The sequence below is a fragment of the Pseudophryne corroboree genome, chromosome 8 (assembly GCF_028390025.1).
Source record: "Pseudophryne corroboree isolate aPseCor3 chromosome 8, aPseCor3.hap2, whole genome shotgun sequence".
NCBI classification, from domain to species: domain Eukaryota; kingdom Metazoa; phylum Chordata; class Amphibia; order Anura; family Myobatrachidae; genus Pseudophryne; species Pseudophryne corroboree.
Window position 1 is genome coordinate 134209783 of NC_086451.1, and position 14808 is coordinate 134224590.

Genomic DNA, 14808 nt, shown 5'->3' on the forward strand with positions numbered 1-14808 from the left:
CCTGGTACAACTTAACAGTCAGATCACAGTCCCCCCTGGCTGGGAGGTACAGTGTATTATCTGACTGTGACTGTTGCCCAGACTCCACCTATAATGACAGAGAATATGACAGAAGCAAACGCATGCACCACCACACAGAGCAGCAGCAGCAGCAGCAGCAGCAGCAGCAGCAGCAGCACTGATTGATCAGATCACATGACAGCTGGCTGTAAACACAGATAACAGAGAGGGAGGGGGGAGTTTCACAATGATGCAATTTCCGGTGCGACTGTGAGTGTGAAGAAGCTGTGGCTGGAGGCAGCAGTTGCTGTGCACTGAGGAAGGATGGATCTTTGTATGATGTCTCTGCCTAGCTTCAAGGGAGAGGAACATAAATAAGCCGGTCATGGTGTGCATTTACAGACAGTCAGGAGTAAGTGGCTTCAAAGGACAGTAATCAGAGGGTAGGCTTACACAGCTGACTCCTCTTCTCAGTCTCATACTGTACTTCCCTTTCCTGCTTTTCCCACTTGTTTCCCAGCTGTAGTCAACTAGCCTGGATTAATTAGTTAATGTTAATGCTATATTTTGCAATCGGTAAGTAATTGGGAAAATCAGAACACGCTGAAAGGTCATCCAGTTGGCAGGTATGGAAGTGTTGTTTGTATAATGCAGGATATGATTGGCAGTGAGTTTAGGCTGCATTTAATGATGAAAAAGCATTAACTTAATGTTTGGTGTTTGACTTTTAATTACAAAGTTAACTATAAACAGTCTTACATTTTCATAGTCATAGAAGCTGATGTGATTAAATAGCAAAACATGAAATCATGTTCTGGGCAGACTTTGGAAATGTAAACCCGTCAGTTAATTGAATCATACTCTACTGTATTGTCCTTTAGTGGGTTTGGTTAAGATGCCACAGTATATAGTGAATTAAGATTGCTAGTAATGTATTTAAAAGAACTGTGTAGGTTTTGTGTGTTATGGAAGTATGGACATTTTATGTAAGTAAATAGTGTTTAGCATCTATTGGTTGGTTGTTGTGAAATTATGCTATAAAATAAAGGTTTTGGAATTTTATTTATTTTTTCCTCCCCACTGTATAAGTTTGCTAATGTTAATAGTGTGGAAATTACAGGTTACTAAATGCTTTGTATTTTTGAGTGTTACTTTTTCAATTCTTTTTCAGATGATGTTGAAATCAACCATGCTGTGTATGTGATAGCCTGATGGGATAGGTCCTCAAAGCTACAGAACCGAACATGTGTGAGACATCGGGAATCCTCCGCTTCAAACTTGATAATCATGGGGACTCCATGTTGGGAAGAATGAATGCTCTGAGAGAGCAGAGCAAATTCTGTGATGTCACTGTGCATATTGATGATGTTAAGGTACCAGGACACAGGGTGGTGTTTGCAGCTGGTTCCCCATATTTAAGGGACCAATTCCTGCTCAGTAATTCCCAGGAAGTTCATATTTCCATACTGCAGAACTCCGAAGCCGGCAAACATCTGCTGCTGTCCTGTTATACTGGTATCCTTGAGTTCCCTGACATGGAGCTTGTCAACTACTTAACAGCTGCCAGCTTTCTGCAGATGAGTCATGTGGTAGAGAGATGCACACAGGCCTTGTGGAAGTTCATTAAGCCTAGGCAAACTCCAGAAAGTAAGACTGAAGAAGAAGAAACCACAGGAGCAGCAGAAGTTCTAGAGCCAGAAGAGGAAACGGAGGACTCCCTGCAGCCAGATTCTCCAGTTGCCAGCAACTCTGAAGACAGCCTAGACAATGATGACATTAAGATTGTCAAGGTTGAGTCTATAGGCGAAGCATCTAGTGACAAGGCAAAGGTAAGCCAAAGCCAATATATGTCCTCGGAACCAACTACTTTACATTCCTTGGAGCCTCAACATTCCCTTATTAATTCTACTGTAGAAAACCGAGCTGTAGAGACAGACAGCAACCCTACACATAATTATACAGTGTCTGATAACAGCAGTGACAACATGGGGCCATCTGTTAAAGAACTTTTTGGGCCAAGCAATAGGATTATGGACAAGACTCTGCAGTGGCATCATCAGTGTCCCAAGTGCACTAGAGTATTTCGCCATTTAGAAAATTATGCCAACCATTTAAAAATGCACAAACTGTTCATGTGTTTACTATGTGGAAAAACATTCACACAGAAAGGCAACTTGCACAGGCACATGCGGGTACATGCGGGCATCAAACCTTTTCAGTGCAAGATATGCGGCAAAACGTTTTCCCAAAAATGTTCTCTTCAGGACCACCTGAACCTGCACAGTGGGGACAAACCTCACAAATGCAACTACTGTGATATGGTCTTTGCACACAAACCTGTACTGAGGAAACACCTTAAACAGCTTCATGGCAAAAACAGCTTTGACAATGCCCACGAGAGGAGCACTCAAGACGTCAGTATGGACTTTGATACTTATGCTCATGATGGAAATTAAATAATTACTCCGAGTCTACACATAAAAAAAGGGGAATTTTTTCTGCATTTTGGGATTTTACACAGTGGGTTTAATGTTGGAGATTTCAGTAACCTTTATTGATCAGAAATATGAGAGGTCTTATTGGTTCATGTTGTAAATGACGGTGTTGGCATAAACAAATCAATAGATGGGTAGCTTGCAGAGGAGGACTCTAACCTGGTTGTGTTGTGCTGTACATGTTCCTATTATCTGTGGCCGACAGCCTATTAATCTTTTCTTCTTTATTTTCACCTCCCATTGTACATTAACAAATGCTTCTGTATTTTGATACTTCAGAAGTGTAGTTGTTCCATCTACTCCTTCACTCTCAGTATAAATGTTCCCACTCAAACACACATGGGCCCTCATTCCGAGTTGTTCGCTCGGTATTTTTCATCGCATCGCAGTGAAAATCCGCTTAGTACGCATGCGCAATGTTCGCACTGCGACTGCGCCAAGTAACTTTACTATGAAGAAAGTATTTTTACTCACGGCTTTTTCTTCGCTCCGGCGAACGTAATGTGATTGACAGGAAATGGGTGTTACTGGGCGGAAACACGGCGTTTCAGGGGCGTGTGGCTGAAAACGCTACCGTTTCCGGAAAAAACGCAGGAGTGGCCGGAGAAACGGTGGGAGTGCCTGGGCGAACGCTGGGTGTGTTTGTGACGTCAACCAGGAACAACAAGCACTGAAATGATCGCACAGGCAGAGTAAGTCTGGAGCTACTCTGAAACTGCTAAGTAGTTAGTAATCGCATTATTGCGAATACATCGGTCGCAATTTTAAGAAGCTAAGATTCACTCCCAGTAGGCGGCGGCTTAGCGTGTGTAACTCTGCTAAATTCGCCTTGCGACCGATCAACTCGGAATGAGGGCCATGATTCCTAAGCTTCAGTCACTAAAATGGGAAGCCAAGGGCATTGAGGTAAAATATAAGGGTTAAGGGCCCTATACATGTAAAAGATGTGTGCTGAGCGAGGCGGGGGAGGACGGGGGGCCGCTCATACTTTATAATATAATTTTATTTATATAGCTCTCTTTCTTCAACAGGACACAATGCGCTTTACAGGCATCAAAACATCAAATGTACACGGTACAGAAGATTTAAGTAATACAGTAATAAACAAGCCACACAGACAAAAAATAAAATCTAGAATGCAGAGTAAGCATAATACAGGATTGGTGTAGGTATTTTGAGTAATATCTGCCACGGGTTGTTTATTTCACCCTCACAAGGTACCAGGTGAGGCAGCCATTTTAGGCACACTGCGTAGGATTACACTGGGTAGAATAGTCTACCCCTAGAAGAGATGACACAAAGGGGTATATTTACTAAGGTCCCGATTTTGACCGAGATGGTGTTTTTTCATCAAAGTGTCATCTCGGGAATTTACTAAACTCAAATCACGGCAGTGATGAGGGCATTCGTAATATTTTGGAAGTCCTAGGAAAAAATTACGAATCAATACGCCATCGGTCAAATACGCCTGCAATTTGGTAGAAATCGGTCATTTACTAAAAAGTGCAAATCACAAACACTGCCGACAATAGCCAAACACTGCCGTGCTGAAATACAATTCGTGAAAAAGTGCTAAAAAAAAACAGACCTGCTTTTTTTCCCCGTGTTTGGATAGGCATGCATGGATCCATGAGATCCGTGCATGTTTTTCTGTGGGAAGGGGTGGGAAAGTGTTAATTTTTTTTAAAAAAATGCGTGGGGTTCCCCCTCCTAAGCCAAACCAGCCTCGGGCTCTTTGAGCCGGCCCTGGTTGAAAAAATATGGGGAAAAAAATGATAGGGGTTCCCCCATATTTAAACAACCAGCACCGGGCTCTGCGCCTGGTCCTGGTTCCAAAAATACGGGGGACAAAAAGCGTAGGGGTCCCCCGTATTTCTGAAACCAGCACCGGGCTCCACTAGTCAGATACATAATGCCACAGCCGGGGGACACTTTTATCTAGGTCCCTGTGGCCCTGGCATTACATAACCAACTAGTCACCCCTGGCCGGGGTACCCTGGAGGAGTGGGGACCCCTTCAATCAAGGGGTCCACCCCCTCCAGCCACCCAAGGACCAGGGGTGAAGCCCGAGGCTGTCCCCCCCCCCCCATCCAAGGGCTGCGGATGGGAGGCTGATAGCCTTTTTGACAAAAATTGAATATTGTTTTTAGTAGCAGTACTACAAGTCCCAGCAAGCCTCCCCCGCAAGCTGGTACTTGGAGAACCACAAGTACCAGCATGCGGAGGAAAACCGGGCCCGCTGGTACCTGTAGTACTACTACTAAAAAAATACCCCAATAAAAACATAAGACACACACCTTGAAAGTAAAACTGTAATACATACATCCACACCTCCATATACACATACTTACCTATGTTCACACGAGGGTCGGTCCTCTTCTCCATGTAGAATCCATGGTGTACCTGTTGAAAAAAATTATACTCACAAAATCCAGTGTAGATGGCTCCTCTTTTAATCCATTTGTAATCCAGGTACTTTACAAATTAAAAAAAGCGGACACCCGACCTCGCACTGAAAGGGGCCCCATGTTTTCACATGAGACCCCTTTCCCCGAATGCCAGGAACCCCCTCTGACTTATGTCTAAGACGGTTCCATCAGCCAATCAGGGAGCGCCACGTTGTGGTACCCTCCTGATTGGCTGTGTGCTCCTGTAGTGTATGACAGGCAGCACACGGCAATGTTACAATGTAGCGCCTATGCGCTCCATTATAACCAATGGTGGGAACTTTGCGGTCAGCGGTGAGGTTACTTTCGGTCAACCGCTGACCACAAAGTTCCCACCATTGGTTACAATGGAGCGCATAGGCGCTACATTGTAACACTGCCGTGTGCTGCCTGTCATACACTACAGGAGCACACAGCCAATCAGGAGGGTGCCACAACGTGGCGCTCCCTGATTGGCTGATGGAACCGTCTTAGACATAAGTCAGAGGGGGTTCCTGGCATTCGGGGAAAGGGGTCCCATGTGAAAACATGGGGCCCCTTTCAGTGCGAGGTCGGGTGTCCGTTTTTTTATTTTGCAAAGTACCTGGATTACAAATGGATTAAAAGAGGAGCCATCTACACTGGATTTTGTGAGTATAATTTTTTCAACAGGTACACCATGGATTCTACATGGAGAAGAGGACCGACCCTCGTGTGAACATAGGTAAGTATGTGTATATGGAGGTGTGGATGTATGTATTAAAGTTTTACTTTCAAGGTGTGTGTCTTATGTTTTATTGGGGTATTTTTTTAGTAGTAGTACTACAGGTACCAGCGGGGCCGGTTTTCCTCCGCATGCTGGTACTTGTGGTTCTCCAAGTACCAGCTTGCGGGGGAGGCTTGCTGGGACTTGTAGTACTGCTACTAAAAACAATATAAATTTTTTGTCAAAAAGGCTATCAGCCTCCCATCCGCAGCCCTTGGATGGGGGGGACAGCCTCGGGCTTCACCCCTGGTCCTTGGGTGGCTGGAGGGGGGGACCCCTTGATTGAAGGGGTCCCCACTCCTCCAGGGTACCCCGGCCAGGGGTGACTAGTTGGTTATGTAATGCCAGGGCCGCAGGGACCTAGATAAAAGTGTCCCCCGGCTGTGGCATTATGTATCTGGCTAGTGGAGCCCGGTGCTGGTTTCAGAAATACGGGGGACCCCTACGCTTTTTGTCCCCCGTATTTTTGGAACCAGGACTAGGCGCAGAGCCCGGTGCTGGTTGTTTAAATATGGGGGAACCCCTGGCATTTTTCCCCCATATTTTTTCAACCAGGACCGGCTCAAAGAGCCCGAGGCTGGTTTGGCTTAGGAGGGGGGACCCCACGCAATTTTTTATTTTATTTTAACACTGATTTCATTTTTAAAAAGCTGCACAATGAAGCCCAGCACGGATCTCTCAGATCCGGCCGAGATTCATTGTATTAAAGTCGGCAGTGTTTTACATGTCACTCACGTAAAACAATGCAAAAAAAACGAATGACATCGACATCAGTAAATCCGAAAATGCAGAATACGACAGCTTAGTAAATTAGTCGTAATAAATTCAAAAAGTTGCAACTTTACACTTTCGATGTCATTCGTGATTGAACTTTGACCTCAGACGGGGAAATACGAATTTTAGTAAATATACCCCAAAATGGGGTGGTTGCAGTGTCCTAATGCTCATAGTAGGGGCCCAACAAACAGTCAGGTCCATTTATTTTCCATCCCATCCACAAGCGTACCACATGAGGCAGCCATGTTGGGCGCACTGTAGAGACCAGTTTTTCAGCGATAACACCTGGGTCCAGAAAATTATCCTAGATCCCATGTGTTATCGCCCGAAAACAAGTCATTTACCACACTGTAAAAATGGGCTATAATGGATAGCCCAATAATACTATTGGGCTAAAAAGACAGTTTTTGCCATGTGCTCTTGTATTTTTTTTAATTTTATAGCTGTAATTGTGAACCAGTCTGGCAGGAAATAATTGTGGGCTTAATTCATGTTTGTACGCAGATGCAATTGTGATTTTCTAGGCTACAGAGCTGCTAATGTTAGACTGAAAAGAGGCCCACCAGGGCCATTGAAAATTAATTTGCAATTGTGTACACAATCACAGCTAACACAAAAATGAGGACCACTGAGGTTACAGGTAGGCCTATGGCTAGCAGACTGGACACAGCAGTAGCAGCACATGTGCCCTGTTTTTGCACTTATGAACTTGCAGCTGATAGCAGAGACACACCCCCAAAACGGCCATGGCACATATGCATTGCTGCAATCACTCCCCGTTAACCCCTCCAAACAGGCACTTCCTGTCAGTCATTTCTCCATGAAATGTGAGAGAGATTGCATACAAACATGAATTAGGCTCTGTGTATCACAAACAGCGGAGTTGAAGTCCACTAAATTGCTAGAAATTAGAAATGTGTAATATATTTGAATTGAAAGCTGGAAGAAATAGCTAACAGCTGCCTTTAAAACTTCCTGAATTTCATTAAACTATCTCAACCTACAAAACATAATATTGTTGTGGTCTTGTGCAAAACTAGCGCATTATAGCGGATAGTCCACTTTATTATCCGAATATTCCTATCCGTTAATAAGGGACATTTGTATATGTCGCAACTACTGTACAAAAATTGAGCAGTAACCATGCAAAGCATCATTTCTGTGTAAATGCTACAATGTGTTTGCCTAGTTTGTGTTACTTGCTCTGCAGTCTATTCTGGCATCAAAAGGTTATTTGGTCAATGTATTCTTGTCTGGAATGCCCTGCAGATGTGGGCTAAAGGTCAGTCATAGATACTGCAGGGTTTTATCGCAGCAGAAGTTCTGGTGACGAGTGTATCATCCAGGGTCCTGATTCATTTCAGTGTTTCACAGGAGCACATGAACACTTGGGCTTTTCTAGTGTAAAACCCACTGATCTTTACATCTCCAATGTAATACCATTCTTAAAATATTTAATTACAGGCCTGCATCTCTTAAGCGTGTTGCCACATTGGCAGTTTGCCCACCATTGATTTCCCAGCTAGAAAAGTAGTGTGTTCTCATCATTTGTATATGAAAATTTGGGCATTCTACAGAAGAATTAAATAGAAATTTATTTTCCCCAGGACTACTGTACATAAAACTTAAATTTACAGAGTGCTAGACTTTGGCTTTATTATTACCACTCTGCCCATTCTCTTGCAATCTATGTCATGTTAATCCATGCTCAACAGTGGGTGACCTAATAATACCCCTTTACACTGCCAGCTTTGAACATAGGTAATTGCACAGGAGTGTGCAGAACCCGTGTTGCTGTGCGGTGTAAAAGGGCCCAGTTGGAATAATCCGGGTTGAGTGATCCAGTATTCCAAATCGGGTAGCTTGCACGGTTGAACACGGGTTCAACCCGGCTCGTTGTGCAGTATAAACGGGACGCCGGGTAATTTTCCACTCATTCTCTGTGGACAGGCGATGCTTGGAGATCGTGTGATCTCCAAGCTCCGCCCCGCCGCATCACGTTTGACGTCACCAACCCGGCAATATGCCGGGTTGGAAACTTCGGCGGCGAGAGGCCTGAGGCGGGTCGCAGCCGGAAATCAGCCGTGTCAGGCTCCCGGGTGCGACTCGCCTCATTCGGTGTAAAAGCGGTATAAATAAGAAATGCATTTCTCGACATTCATAAATGACCCCCTCTGACCTATGTGTTTTTGTCCATTGGACGCTTAGGTGACACTCCTGTTAGCCTCTAACGGGATGCATTGCCACAGAAACGCTGGTAATGGCACCAAAACTTACCTCCCTTGCAGACTGATCTCGCCCCGCAACTCACCAATCTTTGTTCCCAGACCATGGGGTTGGGTACAAATATCTATGAGTCTGGAGGTTACGATGAGTGCGGCATATAACCACTCAGGGTTTACAGGATTAACCACATAGCGCCTGATGAAGAGTTAAATGCAAACTAGACATAATTGCTCCCACATTGCTTGCATGGAAATAAAAATGCATATATGTTCCTCTTTGCAGCGTTATACACAGAAACCAGGAAAAGAAGCGCTGTCCATGAAAGTATCAAGCAATCCAGAATTTATTACAAATACAATACATAAAGTTCACTAGTCACAATAAATAAAAAACATAAAATATAGTATATATAAAATCACACTCTCTTTGAGCCGACAAATGGTCTGCAGACCCAATGTTGAAAGTCAGTCAGTTTGTATCCATTTAGTAACCAGAGAAGAACAGATTTGTATCCGTGTAACTGAGTTCTCCTTTGTTAGTTTGTAACAACAATTAGTAAGACTGCCTGAGAAACGTGTCAAGTACCGCTATACTTTGATGCCTGCAAAATGACCCACCACGGCAGTGACTACAAGCTCCCGTCAGCTCAGTTTTTGTCAGCTCCGGCCTCCGCTCTGTATGTGCTAGGCTAGCCGGCGCCAGCAACAGGAGGACACACCGCTTCCGTCAGCTCCGGTCTCCGCATCCGCAACTCTGGTGAGCATGCTCTCTCTGAAATACACCTGCCTCTGATTGCCGCTTTACAGTTCTGCCTCTTAAGCCACAAGTGGAGATGTGACTGAGCTGTGGATAACGTGTGTACACTCCGCACCAAAGCATGCACAATGCCAAAACATGCAAGATTGGCCCACAACACCAACGTGCATTTATCTCTACATCAGCCCTTTATACCTCTAAATCCCACCATGCAGCCTACACCACGTCAAGCACAGATTTATAATTATAATAAGATTTTCTATCAAATTTGTATTGTGTTTTTTTTTCCCCTGTAAAGTGTAGTGTTGGTTCTCTTTAAATAAAGTAGTGTAGATGTCCAGGTTGTGAATACAGCTACTACATAACACTTTTTGTATTGTGTTCAGCATACAAAGTGCAGTTCAGCAGTGAGGGTTTTTGGTTGTCACTTCATTTGTATTCCATTATCTGCCATTTACACTAATACCTGTGTCTTTGTGTTTAGTTGCAGTAATCCGAATTTAATTAAAAATCTTGGTAAAAACAAAACACTGTTCGATGTGTTATTTAACTACTGTAACTTCATTTTCAGGCTGTATCAAAATCCAATAGATTAGTAATGAGTTACGAGATGTTTTACAGGAGGACTGCAAGAGTTTGGGGTAGTCTGTGTCCCCTGTCTGTTCTACTTCCTTCCCGTCTACACTGGAAGCTGGCACTGAGTGTCTGCCTGCTTTCCAGGTCATTGGCCTGGAATCGTGACTCTGTAATGAAAACAGGGACAGCATTAACACCCTGTACAATGTCCAGAACTGGGTTTGGTATGAAAAGTTGACTTTCCGAATATCGGCAATGTTCAAATGTCGACATTTAACATGACATCAGAATGCTCCAGCATATTTTAGCCTAACCTTAACCCTAAAAATAACACAAATGTACTGGCAACATTCGTAACGCGTTGACCTAGGTCCATGTCCAACTGGCAGCAAGGTTTTGCCCGCAAACAATTATGCAGACCTTGTGACCAATTTTGGATTACTATGGGTATGTGTGCTTCCGATACCCGCAGTATCAAATTTAAAAGAAGAATGGTTGAGGGGTATTTTGCGGGCAAAATCCCTTGGGAGGGGATTTTATTTTTTAACACCGTGGGTAGCTTGAGGACAGCTGTCGATGCTGTGTGCGGGGAGTAGGTACAGTGTAGTGTGTGTGTGTGTGTGTGTGTGTGTGGGGAGCGGTTGCAGGGTTAGGGATAATGTAGTTTAGTGTGTGCAGGGTTAGTGGTGTAGGTAGTGTGTGCGGGGAGCAGGATCAGGGTTATTGTAGTGTGTGCAGCGAGCGGGTGCAGGGTGAGCGGTGGTGTAGGTAGTGTGTGCGGGAAACAGGTTCAGGGTTATTGTAGTGGGTGCAGCGAGCGGGTTCAGGGTGAGTGGTGATGTAAGTAGTGTGTGCAGGGAGCAGGTAGAGGATTAGGGATAGTGGGGTGCAGGGTTAGGGGTACTACCTGTTCTCTGCCTGGCCAGTCCCTGGAAGCGCACAAAATGGAAAGCTGCTCAATCAGATTGTAATGTCACTCAGGTGCTAAAAGGGAGGGGTAATTCTGTGTAGGAAAAAACTATGTGTTCCCTAATGCACACAGAGTGAAAAATATTACTACATAATAGTCAGATAATACGGAGATCTTAGTTGCGTATATCTGCAGATATAGGGTTAAGCCCCCAGGCCGATCGACAAGGCTTCTCCGTCACTGGGGGTCCCTAATACTAGGTATGGGTTCGGGGTGCAGGACCCCACAATGTCGGCACAGGTCGGCCACCCCAGGTCAGCACACAGGTGAGAATTAATAGGGGTTAATAAGAAGCACAGAAGTGCTATGTAAGTGGTGTGATTAAAATAATATATACAAAGTGATAGGGAAAATTATGTGTTAATAAAGTGTTAGGGTGTGCCGACCTGAAGCAGCCCAGCCAGACCGACACGGGCCACCGCACCCCACACCCACCCCATAAATAATTACAAATATGTCTGGGTTAAATTCCCAGTGTAAGGCCACATGGTAATGGCTCCTACAGCATCTGAGAGCCAGCTTACCTGGGGATACCCCTGGCTTCCCCTATGGCACTCTGGAGTCAGCAATCCCTCCTAATGCTGACCCATCCATGCCTCTCTAAATACAATGCACAAAATGGAAAGCTGCTCAATCAGATTGTAATGTCACTCAGGTGCTAAAAGGGAGGGGTAATTCTGTGTAGGAAAAAACTATGTGTTCCCTAATGCACACCGAGTGAAAAATATTACTACATAATAGTCAGATAATACGGAGATCTTAGTTGCGTATATCTGCAGATATAGGGTTAAGCCCCCAGGCCGATCGACAATGCTTCTCCGTCACTGGGGGTCCCTAATACTAGGTATGGGTCCGGGGTGCAGGACCCCACGATGTCGGCACAGGTCGGCCACCCCAGGTCAGCACACAGGTGAGAATTAATAGGGGTTAATAAGAAGCACAGAAGAGCTATGTAAGTGGTGTGATTAAAATAATATATACAAAGTGATAGGGAAAATAATAAGTGTTAATAAAGTGTTAGGGTGTGCCGACCTGAAGCAGCCCAGCCATACCGACACAGGGGCCACCGCACCCCACACCCACCCCATAAATAGTTACAAATATGTCTGGGTTAAATTCCCAGTGTAAGGCCACATGGTAATGGCTCCTTCAGCATCTGAGAGCCAGCTTACCTGGGGATACCCCTGGCTTCCCCTATGGCTCTCTGGAGTCAGCAATCCCTCCTAATGCTGACCCATCCATGCCTCTCTAAATACAATGCACAAAATGGGAAGCTGCTCAATCAGATTGTAATGTCACTCAGGTGCTAAAAGGGAGGGGTAATTCTGTGTAGGAAAAAACTATGTGTTCCCTAATGCACACCGAGTGAAAAATATTACTACATAATAGTCAGATAATACAGAGATCTTAGTTGCGTATATCTGCAGATATAGGTTTAAGCCCCCAGGCCGATCGACAAGGCTTCTCCGTCACTGGGGGTCCCTAATACTAGGTATGGGTCCGGAGTGCAGGACCCCACGATGTCGGCACAGGTCGGCCACCCCAGGTCAGCACACAGGTGAGAATTAATAGGGGTTAATAAGAAGCACAGAAGTGTGCTATACTTTGATGCCTGCAAAATGACCCACCACGGCAGTGACTACAAGCTCCCGTCAGCTCAGTTTTTGTCAGCTCCGGCCTCCGCTCTGTATGTGCTAGGCTAGCCGGCGCCAGCAACAGGAGGACACACCGCTTCCGTCAGCTCCGGTCTCCGCTCCGTATGTGCTAGCTAGCCAGCGCCAGCAACAGGAGGATACACCGCACGGACCACTTTGAATAGAAGCTGGGTAAGCGTTTCCACAAATTTGACCGATGATAGTCAGTGGATTAAAGCAGAATTGGAATTATACATTTATGACCTTGGTTTACAACAAGCGGTTTCAGTATTGCCTATTATTGATGACTAGGTGCTTCATCGCGCCCTACGGGCGCTCTTCACACCGTCGCAAGGGGCTACGCCCCCTTAACCCTTGCATGCCTTTCTGGGGTTTAATATTTGTATTATATGGAGTATTACCTGCATTCCTTTGTTAGTGGTTAAATATTGCACAATGAAAGGGCGTGCGATGGTGAAGGAGGCGCAGCCCCTTGCGACGGCGTGAACAGCACCTGCAGGGCACGATGTACAGAATGTAGCGGGTGCGGGGGGGACTGCGGATGGTGTCTGTAGATGCTGCGGGTGGAGGGGAGGCAGAAGTGGGGGTGGGGCCCGGATGGGGAAGGTTCGGGAGGTGCTGCGCGTGGGGGAGGGGCAGAGGAGTGGGGGATGCAGATGGGGGAGGGGTCCGGAGGCACCGCAGATGGGGGAGGGGCAGGGGTGCCACGGGTGGGAGAGGGGCAGGTGTGGGGATGTTGTGGATGGGTGAAGGGTTCCGGAGGTGCTGTGGGATGGGAAGGGACGGGTGTGCCGGGGGTTGGGTAGGGGACCGCAGGCACCATGGGTAGGGTAGGGGCAGGTACGGGTGTTGCGGCGGATGGGAAAGGAGGTCCGGAGGTGCTGCAGGTGGTGGAGGGGCAGGTGCAGGGGTGCCATTGGTGGGGGAGGGGTGGGTGAGGGGGGGACCGCTGATGGAGGAGGGTGTCTGCAGATGCTGTGGGTGGAGGGGGGCAGGTGTGGGGGGAGACGTATAAGGGGGGTGAATGGTGGAAGGGGCCTGGAGGTGCTGTGGGTGGTGAAGGGGTGGAGGAGTGGGAGCCACGGGTGGTGTAGGGGGTCTGGAGGCACAGCATGTGGGGGAGGGGTGGAGTGCCGCATGTGGTGGAGGGGAAGGTGCGGAGGTGTGGTGCATTGGGGAGAGGTCTGGAGGCGCTGCGGGTACTGTACATGCCATAAAAGGTAGTTGGAGGGTATGCAGTAACAGGGCCAGGACAGGGGTGACAGGGTCAGTACAGGGTTGACGGGGCCAGGACAGGGGTGACGGTGCCAGGATAGGGGTGACGGGGCCAGGACAGGGGTGACGGGGCCAGGACAGGGGTGACGGGGCCAGGACAGAAATGATAGGGACAGGATAGGGGTGACAGGGCCAGGGTAGGGGCGGCAGGACCAGGACAGGGGTGACGGGGCCAGTATAGGGTTCACAGGGCAAGCACAGGGGTGACAGGGCTAGGATAGGGGTAACAGGGCCAGCATAAGGGTGACAGGGCCAGGATAAGGGTGAAAGGGCCAGAATAAGGGTGGCAGGGCAAGGCCAGGGACATGACAGAACACAGGGCAAGGGAGAGATTGGTATTAGGGACAAAACAGTGGTGACAGACAGATGTGTCTTACCGGAGTCACTGCTGCTAGCTGCTGCTGTTCCATTCCAACCTGTTGGGATCTGCTGCTGCTGGAGACTTGGCATGGCTGACTCTCTCAGGCTGGAGTCCTGCTTTCTCTGCCAGTCCGCATCCCTCCCCCCCCCTCCTCAGTCACACACCGCAGACCTCGCGCAGCTGCCGGGCACTGTGGTAAGGTGAGACTGGAAATGACTGGTTAGCCCCCAGGAGATGCTGCGGCTGGAGGGAGGAGGGGGTCATAGCATGCATGTGGCGCGGACCTCACGGCTTCCGGGCACTGTGGTAAGGGGAGACTGGGAGTGACTGGTTAGCTCCCAGGAGACGCTGCGGCTGGAGGGAGGAGTGGGTCAGAGCCTGCAAGCAGCTCGGATTTCTGCAGCGCTACCCGCCAGCTAAAGTGTGTGAATGAGCTGGGCGCACTCCACTGCGGGTGGCAGCGCTGCAGCTAGCGGTGGGGTTGCCGGGGCTGGAGATAACAGAGGCAGTATGGAACCTGCACAG

General features: G+C 47.2%; 1 protein-coding gene across 1 annotated transcript; it reads left to right on the forward strand.

Annotated features, from left to right (window-relative positions):
* Positions 1-233: 233 nt before the first annotated feature.
* On the forward strand, positions 234-3619 carry ZBTB26 (zinc finger and BTB domain containing 26). The gene is made up of 2 exons (XM_063936941.1): positions 234-412; positions 1172-3619. Exon 2 carries the CDS (start codon positions 1245-1247, stop codon positions 2454-2456), a length of 1212 nt encoding a protein of 403 aa, XP_063793011.1. The 5' UTR covers positions 234-412; positions 1172-1244; the 3' UTR covers positions 2457-3619.
* The last annotated feature ends 11189 nt before the right edge of the window (positions 3620-14808 follow it).

What these genes read in the sequence shown, in the direction of transcription:
- ZBTB26 (XM_063936941.1), top strand. Translation starts at nt 1,245, where the DNA reads ATGTGTGAGACATCGGGAATCCTCCGCTTCAAACTTGATAATCATGGG.